At 41.2% G+C, this 13,227-nt stretch overlaps 2 protein-coding genes across 2 annotated transcripts in view; one reads left to right on the forward strand and one right to left on the reverse strand.

Moving 5' to 3' along the window:
- Positions 1-1,418: 1,418 nt before the first annotated feature.
- Positions 1,419-3,978, reverse strand: cnrip1b (cannabinoid receptor interacting protein 1b). Its single transcript, XM_041050281.1, has 3 exons — positions 3,800-3,978; positions 2,227-2,371; positions 1,419-1,583 (listed from the first exon to the last, which is right to left on the reverse strand). The coding sequence occupies exons 1-3, from the start codon at positions 3,976-3,978 to the stop codon at positions 1,419-1,421; spliced, it is 489 nt and encodes a 162-aa protein (XP_040906215.1).
- Positions 3,979-6,077: 2,099 nt separating this feature from the next.
- Positions 6,078-13,227, forward strand: part of kcnq5a (potassium voltage-gated channel, KQT-like subfamily, member 5a) — an 85,559-nt gene continuing 78,409 nt past the window's right edge. The window contains exon 1 of the mRNA XM_041050409.1: positions 6,078-6,602. Within this exon, the coding sequence (XP_040906343.1) occupies positions 6,262-6,602 (341 nt within the window). The 5' untranslated portion in view covers positions 6,078-6,261. The remainder of the gene's footprint in view (positions 6,603-13,227) is intronic.

Below are 13,227 nucleotides of genomic sequence, written 5' to 3' on the forward strand. Positions count from 1 at the left end.
TATTTTTTAAACATTATTTACCACAAAAAATGTTTTTTTAGATATGTCATTAACAGTTTGTGTTCTGAATATTTCAAATACAATATCTCTCTTTAATAAACACAAATATTCATGGCTAAGTCCTTTGGAAGAGGTAGAGAAAACAAACACGCCATAAATAGGGGCACAACTTCACCCAAATACAAAATTTCTTCCAATACTCCATTACACTGTACGAAAAATGGTACCACAAAATTATACACAGACACCCATCTACACAGAGTTTCATTCCAAAACCCGATGGGCCCTTTTTTAATCAATCCAGGGGCAGACTGTGGCAGTGTGACAACAAGATTTTGGGTAATTTCAGGTGCTGATGCAGAAGAGGTGCACTGTGGTGTCACTGTAAAAGGATATGGGCAGAAACATGCTTTTGAGAAGTTAGAAGCTAATAGCTGACACAAAGTGCACAATTTAGCTAGCTTGCTATGTTGAGTAATGACAGAGAGGCTGCATGGTCCACCATTATGTCTTGACTTGGCCACTTGGTGAATCGGTGACTTGAACTGGCTTTAAAGGTGGCAGCAACACCACCAACGCAACTGCTGAAATGAAAATGGACTGGTATCTCCCCAGTAATACTGATATGTTCTGTGAGGGCCATCTTCAAGCTTAAAGTCTCACAACTAAAAGTAGCAGCAAAATAGGCTGAAAGAAATACTGTTTTGTTATCCTTATACATGTTACTGAACATGTTAAAGTAGTTGATGGAGAATACCTGTGATAAATAATAACTTTATAATAATACTTTGAACATATACCCCACATTTTTAACATTAGAAGCTTTGCTTTCCTGCAAGAAGTAGTTTTCTATGAACTGACATTGCGTGAATGTCTGGAAATGTTGGATGGAGCCATTTTGGAATGAAATTCTTCACTTGTAGACATAGTAAGCTTCAAAGTACATAAACACATCTGTACAAGCACCGATTGTAAAACACAGACACACAAAGTGTAGAGAAACACACAGGCACACGTGCACTCACACACATACAGTACCGTACATAAACGTAAGTGTGAAAACACTTGAGGGTTACCAGATACCACTACCGAACTGTACATGACATTTAATCTTTCAGTTTCAATACATAATTAAAAGTGATTTTAAAATAGATTGTTGAGAAGTGCCACGTTTTATTTCAACCTCGATAAATGTCATGACAGATCTGTATTATCACTAAATATAAAAATAAAAACGAGAGTGAAAAGACTGGCAGCAGTAAGTCTGATGAACTGTTTAACAGTATAAAGGAGGGAAAGGGTTTTTTTTCCAAAATAGACAAAACGTTTTAGATTTTCCGATATTTGTATGCGATGAAAAGGATGAATAAACAACGAAGCCACAGCTTTGCAAAGCTCACACTGAAACTTTTCCTCAGTCAGACAAACATCTCCTTGTTGACCCACATGAGTGTGCGCGTGTCGTTGGGTTTGCATTCATACTCAATGCTGTTGAAGCTGTTTCCCCACTGGCAGTGATCCCTCTTGTTGTAGTTGTAGTACTTCACCTGCCACACCGTCTCGAACATTCCCGCCTCTGTGAACTGAGGGAGAAACACATGCCCAGATGAAAACATGTACAAAGCCTGATCGCCTGATTTGGTGAACTAATGATGAAACATACAGAGTGGACAGATGGGAATAAACACACACTCATAAGAAACTCATGCAGACACAGACTAACACTATATCATCATGTGTAAAATCATGTGGAGGTGAAATGAAGAGGAAGCGTACGGACTGGACAGATGGATAACACACACACACACACACACATCCTAGAGGCCCCAGAGTGTGAAGTGGGCAGATGGGTAGCATACACACACAGACACAAACCAAATTAAATTATATTTTTAAGAATTTTTGTAACATTATTTGAACCTGCAGCTATGCTATTTCTCCTTGAAAGATTTAATAAACGTTGCTAAAAATGTTTGCAACTTAAACTTATTTGAACATTTACATCAGACCTCATTACTTTCATTGCCACGCCAGGTACCACAACAGCTGCTGCCTCCAAGCATCTGTGTTGTGCTGCAGGCTGATAAGATTTGCCCACTGAACACTGGGAACTAATTTTGTGGTTGATGCTTGAATGTTGGCACAGTTTTGATCCAGCGTGATCCTGAACACTTCCTGGCTATAAACTAACTTTTAAATGTTGTCCTGTGTACAGTAAATTCATACCTGTATGCTGATTTGAACTGGTTGCCTCTCTCCACTCTTGGTGTGTGCCACCCCCTCTGTGTTATACTGGCCCGTATAGACCACTGACTGTGGGTCTTTAGACTGCTGCTCCAGGGGGAAGGTCACCCCACCGACACTCATCACCCTGCACACAGGTGCACAAACCGGGGAATTAAACAGCATAAATTCTTAAAAATAAAAGTTCACTTGAGTGTGAGACACCAGAAGACAGATCATCATAACATAACGCATACCATAAAACAAGATGTATCCAAAAATGTTTTAAAAACTTAAAGTATTGAAGATTTAAAAGCACTATTTAATAGATTATGAACCCGAAAAATATATCTTAGAGAGGCCAAGATAAGAGCTTCACACTCAGTGATGCATTCATGTTGACAAATCATTTAGTGATATAGGTCCACAGCTGTGTTTCATGAGCATGTCCCAAATTTAGTTCAACATCTCCAATGAATTATACTATGTTTGACCTATTTTTATTTATTTATTTGTTTGTTTTTTACAGGACTGCTCATGCAGACATGTTTCACACCCTGTTACTTAGATCTCCAACAACTAATCTGTTGTACTTCCATCTCCTATTCGGAGATGGAAGTACAACAGCGTTCATCACACTCTCATGATTTGTAGGCAAGTCACAAGAGGGCGCTTACACAAAGCCCAAACGCTACAGTCCTAATCTATGGTGGATTTGACATGTGGCCAATTGGGGTTTATGTTTCCTTCATGTGCTCCTCGTAAAATCCTACATTCGAGCGCTAAACTTGGAAATGGCACATGTTGGTCGCTCAAATAGAGGACTTTTGGCCAGAAATAAAAACACAGAGGAGCAAGATCATTTTTGTGTGATATTTTGTTTTCGTTGCAGCCTGGAAATGAAGAAAACCTCCAATTTTCAATCATGTTTTCCACTTCCTCTAGGGTATCGACTCGTAAAGGGTATATTTCCTGTCATACATGAATGCAGCATTAAAATCTGCACTTGCCTTTTCCTCAGCAAACCTGTTAAGGTCACCGCTGTCAGTGCATGCGAGGAATGAATGAATCATGCTCTTTGTGTTATCAAGAGGATAAGTGTGGGGAAACTACAGCGTAGGATTTATATGTAAAACAGGCAAAAAACGCATTGTAGTGTGTATTTTACTTTGAAAAGTAAACATATTTTACCAAAACAACTAAAGAAACTCCCAACATTTTATACAGAGTAGATTAAAAAATACCCATAGAATCACGACGCTACAATCCCTCACTTTTTCTAAAGGAATTTTACGGGGACAATAATTAGCAATTGTATATTCAGACAACAAAACCTCCATTATTTGGAAAGCGCTTGTCATTTTTCCAGTAACGTCTCCATCACTGAAAATATATGTGGCGCTCATTTGTGAATGAAATGATCTCAGTGGTATTTTAACAAAGGTACCGATTGTGGGATGGTGACGACCTGGTCATTATGCTTGTTTGAAAGCAATAATTACTATAGCAGTTTGCTTGGGCTGTGAGCAGGTCGGGATAATCCACGCCTGGAACAAAAATCCAAAGAGCTACCTACGTGGCCTCGACCGCTCCTGGTTTAACCACCACATCGATTTTGTATTTGGACCCGGTCAGCAGCTTGATGGTCCGGGTCTGTCCGAAACGGGCGCCGTCGGATTTGAAGTACACCGCGGTGTTGTTGGGAAGCATCTTCAATGAAATCCCAATTTTGACGATCTGTGGAACGTCGGCCATATTTCCATATAGCTAGTAGGCTAAATCTCCGGGAAGAGTGGGATAGCGAGGTGCAGGCTATTGGTCTCAGGTGTGGATCAGTTCAGGCAGAAGGAGAAATTCCGTGCGGAGAAGCCCATAGCACAGCGCACAGCACAGGGAATTGCGCCGCGCTGCGCTCCGTAATCCCGTCCAACCTGCAGCACAGGCCTAATCCCAACCAATGCTCTCTCTCTCTCTCTCTCTCTCTCTCTCTCTCTCTCTCTCTCTCTCTCTCTCTCTGAAATCTCTTACTCCCTCACACCACACTGGCTCCTACTCTCCCCACCCGTCCACCCTCTCATTTCTATTTTTTGTTAAAGTCAGTTCACTTCTCCGGTTCAGTTCCAGTCCATTGTAAAATATGGCCGTCGCTGTTTGCGGTGCCGTAATTCTGCCAATTAAGAGTCTGTGGATTAGGTTGACTCCATAATTAGCCTACCATAATAAACTAACACAACCGATAATCAATAAATAGACAACGGTATAAAAATAAAACAAAACAAAAGCAAATAAAGCAAAACCACACTGTGCAGCATTAGAATGTGGGTAAACCAAAGGTGGGCTGCATGTAGCTCGAATGATTAAAAGGAAAAGTTGGAGTTAAGTAAAATAAAACAGTAAAAATAATCACTATTTCAGCCACTGTAACCACATAGAGTCGTATAATAATCTAAGTTACTACTAACACAGTATAGGCTAGTGTAGGTCTGTTTTAATATGCAAAGCACAATTACTGAGGGCTCCTGAAGTTCTCATAGGGCATTAAACGTGTATTTCCAATATTTGACCACTAGAGGTCAGGCTTTGATCGCAACAGGAAAAACCCATCGAACATCCCTCGCTTAAAAACTGTTCAAATGCTATGTTCATTACAGTGGGACAGTTATGTGCGTTCAGTTTCACAGGATGGCGTAAATTGCAGTCAAGTAAATTTAGGACTGGGACAAACAGTTAATCTCTAAGAGTTATCTAATCTACTCACGAACATATCAATAATAATAATAACAATAACAATAATAATATCACTACTGAGGCTGTCGGTTACTCTGTTCCCGTCTCTGCCTTCCTCACTGTTGAATGAAAATTCCCGTAACGCCTTTTTAAAATACATTTCACCATAAATGGACGTGAATGCACATGTAAATTGCACCGCAGGCAGCTTGGTTTGGTAGTAACAGGTTGGATAGACCTGGCCAAAAAAAAAAAAAAAAAAAAAAATCTCGGGTCACGTGGTGGGTCAGTAGGAGGGAAAGTGACGCAGCTGTTAGCAACATTTAACCAGAAAGCGTGCTCGTTTCCGGGCGGAGGTAGTTTAAAATCGAGCAGACGGCACCAGCAGCACTGTTTCTCCTGCCACAGAAGCCACTGTGGTTCACTGTAAAGTCTGATTCTCCTGAATATGAACTAATCTTTAAGTGATGCTCAGCCTTTAACCAATTTATTGATGAAGTTTTAGTTCGGCAAACGCCGTTGGCTACTATCCCCAAACACACAGACTGTGAAACTACTTTCATAGTATTTTCAATTGTACAAGCAACTTCGTGTCCGTTTCCCCCCTGAAGTCAGATTTCACACGCAGAGGAAGAGACTTTAATTCTGTGTGGAAGTGATTCAAGCAGCGCGCTGCCTGGATATTGTCTGTAATAAATCGAACAAAACGATCACGCTGGCTGTTTTGGTCAACGGGCAATTTCCTAGCCTGCGCAAAACCTGCGTCATCGGTGCTTTGGTGTCTTTTGACGATTCTTCAGTTAATATTTATGCTTAAAATCGAAAGTCCCGTGCAGCCACAGAGATCACCTACTGGACCAGTGGTTATGGTGGTGGTAGCGGTGCCGCGCACCTCTCTGTCCGATGCGTAAAAGAGAACCATCGTTTTGGAGCAGCACCGTCAGGCTCCGAGCACTTTGACATAAAGAAGCGAGACGGCCAGTGAGTTGGGGAAGAAGGAGAGTGTGGGAGGGTGGGAGAGCCCTCCCCCCGCCAAATGTCTGGATGGATCCACTCCTTCATATACCAACTCTTCTCCAGCCTTGCGCAGATGGCCAAAGTGTCCAAACCAGACTGTGAATCAGCTTTAACGGCCACAGGATGACAGGTTGAGAGAGCAGCTCAGATATTTAACTCTTAAGCCACTGATTTGTTTCATTTAGTGTACAGTGAAAGTCAAATTAGCAAAACAACCTCTGGCACAAGAGGACTTGGCTGCATGTGAATGTCTGCCGGTCTCCCAGCGCACTCCACGCCTGCGCTGGTGATGCCATGCCGCGAAGTCACACGGGCGACGAGAGCGGCGGCAACGGGCTCTGGCTGAAGACCTCAACCGGACGCCGGGCGCAGGACTACGCACTGAAAGATGTGGAGTCTGGGCAGAGGACGATGAATAACACGGTGCGAGTCGGCGACGGTCTCCTGTCCCCCGCCACAGCAGGTGCGGCGGGAGCGGAGAGGAAGCAGGGCGCCCGGCTCAGCCTGCTGGGGAAGCCGCTGACCTACAGCGCCCAGAGCGGCCGCAGGAACGCGCGGTACCGGCGGCTCCAGAATTACCTCTACAACGTGTTGGAGAGACCGAGGGAATGGGCGTTCGTCTACCACGCTTTTGTGTGAGTGCTTACACTTTTATTCATTATACAGTGGAGATTTAAACAATGCCAGACACTTAAAAGTCTTTTTTGTTAATAGTTTTCATTTGTAGAACAGTTTTCCCACCGTTCATAGAAAGTGTTAATAACAAGCATTTAATTCAAGAATTGATTAGATATATATTCTTTAAAATATAAAACATTTTAGTTGATACTGAGTGTTGTTCTCATGATAATGACCAGCTGGGGTCATAGTGCTCACACACATCATATCAAACTGATGCAAGTTGAACAGGGATGTTGTTTCTTAGGAAAAAGTGAATGTTGTTGTAGAGGCATTCACCTTCTTACATTTTCACCTGTTGTCCAACATGAGCAGTTCCATCTTCCTTCATCCATCTTTCATACACATATATAAACATAAACAAAGATACACTTAGAAACACAAACACACACTTTCTGACTCGCTTTCCCTTCCCTGATTTTTATCAAGTTGGTGGTAGAGAGGTCCAGGCTGTGACTCTTATTGACCTGATTTCATTTACCTTATGTCACTGTGTGTCAGCACTGGATTTCTTTTGAATACAATCACCTGTTGCTCCCGCTACATTAGGCAGAAAACACCGGAGACACAGAACCTGAAGCAGTCAGAATGAACTGACTTTAAAAATGGGCTACAGGTGTGTGTCTGTGTGTGTGTGTGTGAGAGAGAGAATGAGAGAGAGAGAGTGAGAGTGATGGCATGTGACGGTATTTTGGAACTGACAGTGCACACCTATGTGTTATTGTACACCTAGATGCAAAAACGGTATGGAAGCTTTTTCTAAAAATTAGTACCGTATTAGGGTCAGTCTCTTCCTACTCTTTCGTAACACTGGAAGCTGCAACAGATTTTGGGCTCCTAGAGAAGGTCAGCAAGATGTCAGCTGAAAAGGGTGAATGCTATGTTAACTGCTACTGCCTTGCATGATCTTGAGTCTTTCGTGAGTGGTTTGGCCAGTGAGTGGCTCTGGGAAAAGTCCTGGAGGGACTTTTTAAAGCTGACAAGTTTCAGTTCTTAAATTCAAAACAGCCCTCAGCTGACCACAGCTTGGTGTGAAATAGCTCCTGTGGCCAAAATTTCTGATTTTATTTCTCCTTTAGAGAAAAAAAAAAACATCATCTGGCTTCCTCTCTCTTCATGCAGTTTCACTTAACCAATTTGAAGATTATTGCTAACAATCCAGCTGGATTTTCCTGGTTTGTGTCTGTCTAAACTAACAGATTTGTTTTTCTATTGCCTGATTCTGTTGGTGTCCCAAGGGTGCTTGTCATCATGACACACACACTTACTGTAAACTCTACTAATCCACAACACTTGTGGTCGTATCTTTAAAGACAGCTTCTTGAAAATTGGCATTGACCGGTGATCTGCAAGTTTCCTTCCTGTTTTGCACTCTTCGCTGCTGCATGTCCAGGAGATTGCCTGTCAATCAATTGATGTAGGCGGTACTGTGACTTGATTAAGTTTGGGTTTCTGTAAGTGCCGCTCTTGTCTGCGTCTGCTAAGCTCTGGTAGTGGTTGATGCTGTTGCTAACTAGTTCTTTTTTATTTCAGAGAAAAAAGCCGTCAGACTCCAAATGTCCAGTGTCTTTGTTTTTATAATTACATTTATTAATATGAACACGTGGCAGATTAGTACTCAGGCAGTTGATGTTCCATGGAAGAGTGTGTTCTGCATGAACACAGCTGCGGCAATTCCTACGAAATACACACTTTCTTTTCTCTCACTGCATAGATATGCGTGCATATACAACATATATATGTGCATGCATCTATGAATATGTACCTCTGTCACACTCCTACCGCAGCATGGTTGGAGTGATGAAACACCACAATCCTTCTCATTCCAACAGAGACTTGTTGGAAGGACAGTGTGAGAAGACTTGTGAGAAGGAGGAAGTGGAGCTGTCAGAGGAGGGGCTGCAAAGCCGGATGTTGACGTTTTATTTGCTCAGGCGGGACAGCTGAGGTCGCAGGGGTTAAGTCGTTACATCTGCTCCCAACCACAGCCTCCCACACTCGGTAGCTTGGATCAGCTGCATGTATGAAATTATATAAAAGTTTCAGTTAAACAAATTGTTTAAGTGAGATAAAGAAACTTCAGAGAGACTGGACCAAAAAGTAATCTCACTTTGAAGAAAAAGTGACAGAAAGCAGAGTTTGTTTGTATGTGCTTTGATGCACAAACTCATTTCAAGGACTCAGACAGAAATCATAGATGTGCATGTGTCTACTGTGCCAGTGTTAATTTGGGCAACTGGTTTCAATTTAGTTTTAGTCTTAAGTCTTTTGACAAAAATGTACATTAGTTTTGGTTGAGTTTTAGTCATTTGATTTTCATTTGATTTCTGATTACGACTTTGCATTAAAAGACGCCCATTTTTTCAACAGTCACAGTGAATGTACAATATCTTGATTAGAAGGGTCAGGACACTTTGCATTGTTGCAGCCATTTTGGACTTGGTGATTTACAGATAATGGAGGTACTCTCATATAAGGACAGACTGCATTGCTGATCACAGAAAAGGATGTTCTAGAGATTTTCCAATTGTTCTGGCACTTGTGGTCTTGGACACTTGGCATTTTTACGTGGATTCCTTTGTATGCTTTATGTGTTAAGACCTTCACATCTCATAAATCATTATACCAAAACAATCTGCTAAATTAGACAAAAAAAAGACTATTTGGCCAAGGTACTGTTTCAGTGTCTAAGTGGACTGCTGTAATAGCGTCCAAGTGGTCTACATTAGTAATCACGTACATTTTTAGCTTGTAGAGGATAATTGACTCATACTAAAAACAAAAGGGGGTCATAGGCAGTTGGTTTTCAGAGCAGAATTCATTTGGCAAAGGTTCGTTTGTGCTGAAATGTGTCAGTGGGTTTTGATGTTTAAAACGTTAATGTGAAACACAGTAATATAAAGGTCTGCTGAGTGATTTTTGACCATTTAGGGCAGACAGACTCCAACACAAACTCACTTCAATAGAGCCGTAGTAGCTTGCTACATTCAACTAATATTCTTTTATTAGCTTATGTGCAGGCAAACAGTTTCTTACTTTTAGACGTCCGGAAGAAGGAGAGCATTTTCTTGTAAATGTGTGGGAATCATTTTGATCGGTGTTAATATGTAAATTATTGCTTCTCCATGCTCTAACTTCTACTCCATTTTAAAAAAATACATTAATGTATTATCCATTTGAGTATCTGTTGATTATTTAATTGCCACAGTCGTTCCTGGTGCCAGCAAGGTTATCGATTTCGTCTCATTTGTGGAGCTTTTTCTGAAGCCATTAACTTGTTGCTGTGTACTGTCGCACCAAGACTCCTTTGAAACCTTTTGGCAACACGTACTGGATGAAACTGAAGCAACTGATCTTAATAATTCTTAACTGAATTCATTAAATAGTTTTCATGTACGGCTGTAGTAAAACTTTGAAGTGTGGATTTAATTGGGGTAAATCAAAGTGAGCCATTTCTCATATGCAGTAACTTAAAATTTGGACAGTTTTGGTCTGTCCAGATTTCTAATGAATGCTAGCATGTAAAAGCAGCATCTCAATGCAACGTCTCCACAGTGAATATGCTTCTAATGTAATGTTATGGTTGGCTGTTTTAGTAGCTGTTCCAGTGATCGGACCACTACAAAAGTCAATTCTGTATTAATTTACAGGTATTTCAGAGCGGATTTCATCAGTAGTTACTTCCCATCAGTCACTGTGGTGCTTGTTAACAGTAGGTGTCAGGGAGTGGTTAACTGTCATACACAACACATGCATGCTTGTACAGTTGCTTACATACTTGCACATAAAGATATATGTATGCAGTCAAAAAGACAAAGACAAAACAAATTCTTAACACACGTGTATGTGCAGCAGACACTCACAACTGTAGACACATAAGCTTATACACTAACAGTATACACATGCTCGCATACCGTATATGCATCATCTGAAAAAATGTACTGCGAACGCAAACACCTCCATGCACACACAATCTGGTATAGATGTATATATACACACGGCTACACACACGTGCTACACAAAAGCACACTCACACATGGTGAGAGATGAACATACAGACAAAAGAGAGCATGTGATTTGTAAAAGAAATGTTTGCTTTGATCGTTTAATTAGTAAGTGGTTATGTTGAAACAGATGCTCCTGTGTGTGTTAGTGCGTATGGACCCACTCTGTGTAAATGTGTCAGAAAACAGCTTGATTGTGTGTGTGTGTGTGTGTGTGTGTGTGTGTGTGTGTGTATTTGAAATCTATGTATGTATGTATACTGCTCTTCATAGGAATCCCTGATGTGCTGCTGATAACTGAGGATCGGCTACAGAATTAATCAAGACACCAATAGGCATCTGGGGCTTGCTTCTTGCCAAATAGTGCTCCCACACAGAAACACTGCTGGCATTAAGATTCAATCTCTTAATGAGATGGCGTGTGTTGGGCTAATCACATTTACTGAAATGGGTTCCAGCCACAGACTGCATTATGTGCTATACTGGGAAGATGATTCCTTTCTGTGCGCGTGTGTTTGCATGAGTGTATGAGAGTAATGTTTTACCAAATTTTTAATATGCGTGCTGAGCGATCTTGTCTGTGGTGCAAGTGTGAAGGTGATACATGCCACTGATGGGTTTTTGTGTAACGTTACTGTGTTGTGACAGTAAGTAAGAGCGTGTATTCAGCACACACGGTCAGTTTACATATCCACGTGTTTGGTTTTTGTGTCTGAGAATGAGTTACAGAAATGCTTCAGCGTGTATGTGTGTGTTTGATTCAGTTACACAGTGAGTGTGTCAGCCATTGATTCCAGAGCCATTCTGGTGTATCAACAGGTGGCACATCAACCCAGCCTGATGATCTGCCATGAGGCGGATACCGATCTTGTTGTAATGATCAACCTCAGTTCAGTTTTATCCTTTAACAGCACAGATTTGTGCTGAATCTGTGATGCATTAGCTGCCAACTTCAAATTGGCTCATTAAAGGGAATGACACTTTATTTCTGTTTGAATGGTTATGTAGCATTTCACACCGATGGGGATTCAGAATTATAGGACACACTTTTTTTAATCATAAAAACAATCTCACCCTCACCTTTATCACAGCTAAATCAGCCCATAACCATAGAGGTGGCAGGTCAGGGAAATGTTATGGGTTTAAGTGGTCATATGGGTTATATTTGTGCATGTCTAGTGCCGGTTAGTGATTCACTACGAGTTTGTTTGAAGCCTCAGTGGAGGTGAGGAGGCTGTATCACGTGGAAAAGTGACGTTAGTGTAATGACGGATGACGGATCTGGGAACTAATGGAGTATATTTCTGTCTTGTGAAAACTCTCCCAACACTATTTAAAATCATTATACTAATTGGGTTTTTCACAGTCGTACAAACATGATGGACATTAAAATCCATGGTGTTCCAGTTAAAAACTACTTCGCAGATCCTGAGAACTTGAGTATTTGTAATACAGTGTTTGTACCCAGTGCGGCTTGTTTGCTCTTTTCACCCGTGTCAGTTGTGAGAGTGGAAATGTGAATCAGTTTATTAGACTTTGAAACACTAGAAAACACTGTTGCACCCAGAGATTATTCCATCACTCATCAAACTGCAGGTGCACTGATCCAAAAGAAAAAAAAAAAAAGAAAAATGTAAAATGCACTCAGACCTTAAGAACATCAAAGGCATCCCAATGAGACTGCACTTTGTTTCCTGAGAACATAGCGACATTTGAGACACCTGAGCACATAAAAGAGTCTCTGTGTTTGGGTTCAGAGTTACTTCCAGGTAGGGAGGAGGATGTTGGCTGGCACCCAGTGGAAAATGCTGGAAAATGCTAAGGACCCATTAGATAGGATGAATAGAAAGAGGGATGCGTGTGTGAGTGTGTGCGTATGTGTATAAATACTGTCATGATGTGTTCCGGTGTTTGCAGGAACAGGTACAGAGTGGGTACCCTGTTAAAGGTAGCGTGTGCGTGTGTGTGTGTGTATTTCATGTCTGCACTGGACAGTGTAACATAGCACAGACACAGTGTGAGTTTGTGTGTCCAGGTCACCAGTTGGCACAGCGTCATCCGGGGCAGAACAGAAGGATGGAAACAAGAGAAGATGAAAAGACAGAAAAGATAGAGAACGAAAGAGGAGGTGAAGATAAGAACAGGGAGATTCAAAGTTTTCTGTGCAGGAAAACAGAGGCAGAATATTTAAGTTTGTATATTCTCAGAGGAAAGGGGGCGTCTGCTTGTCTGCCCTGATTTGAGATGAAGAAAAAGGCATTTTTAGGCACCTCGACCAGACAGAAATATTACACCGACAGCCCTGTACGCACATGTAGACCCACAATGAAAGATATATAAGAAATGCAAGTTCACTTTGTCAGGTTTATGTCAGCACCAGAATGTTTGCATGTTAAAAATTTTTTTCTTCCTCAAAAGTAAAGTCAAAGCACATTTTTAGGAGTTAGAGCCTAAAACAACATTTTTTTGTTTAACCATTATGCATCTATAGCCTTATGGACCGATCAAATCTCCATCTGCAATCCTGCAACTCCTTTTTTGGGCCTACAATATATTCTAAACAACAAACTGTTTGTCC

This window comes from Toxotes jaculatrix, chromosome 11 (genome assembly GCF_017976425.1).
Source record: "Toxotes jaculatrix isolate fToxJac2 chromosome 11, fToxJac2.pri, whole genome shotgun sequence".
Taxonomy (NCBI): Eukaryota; Metazoa; Chordata; class Actinopteri; family Toxotidae; genus Toxotes; species Toxotes jaculatrix.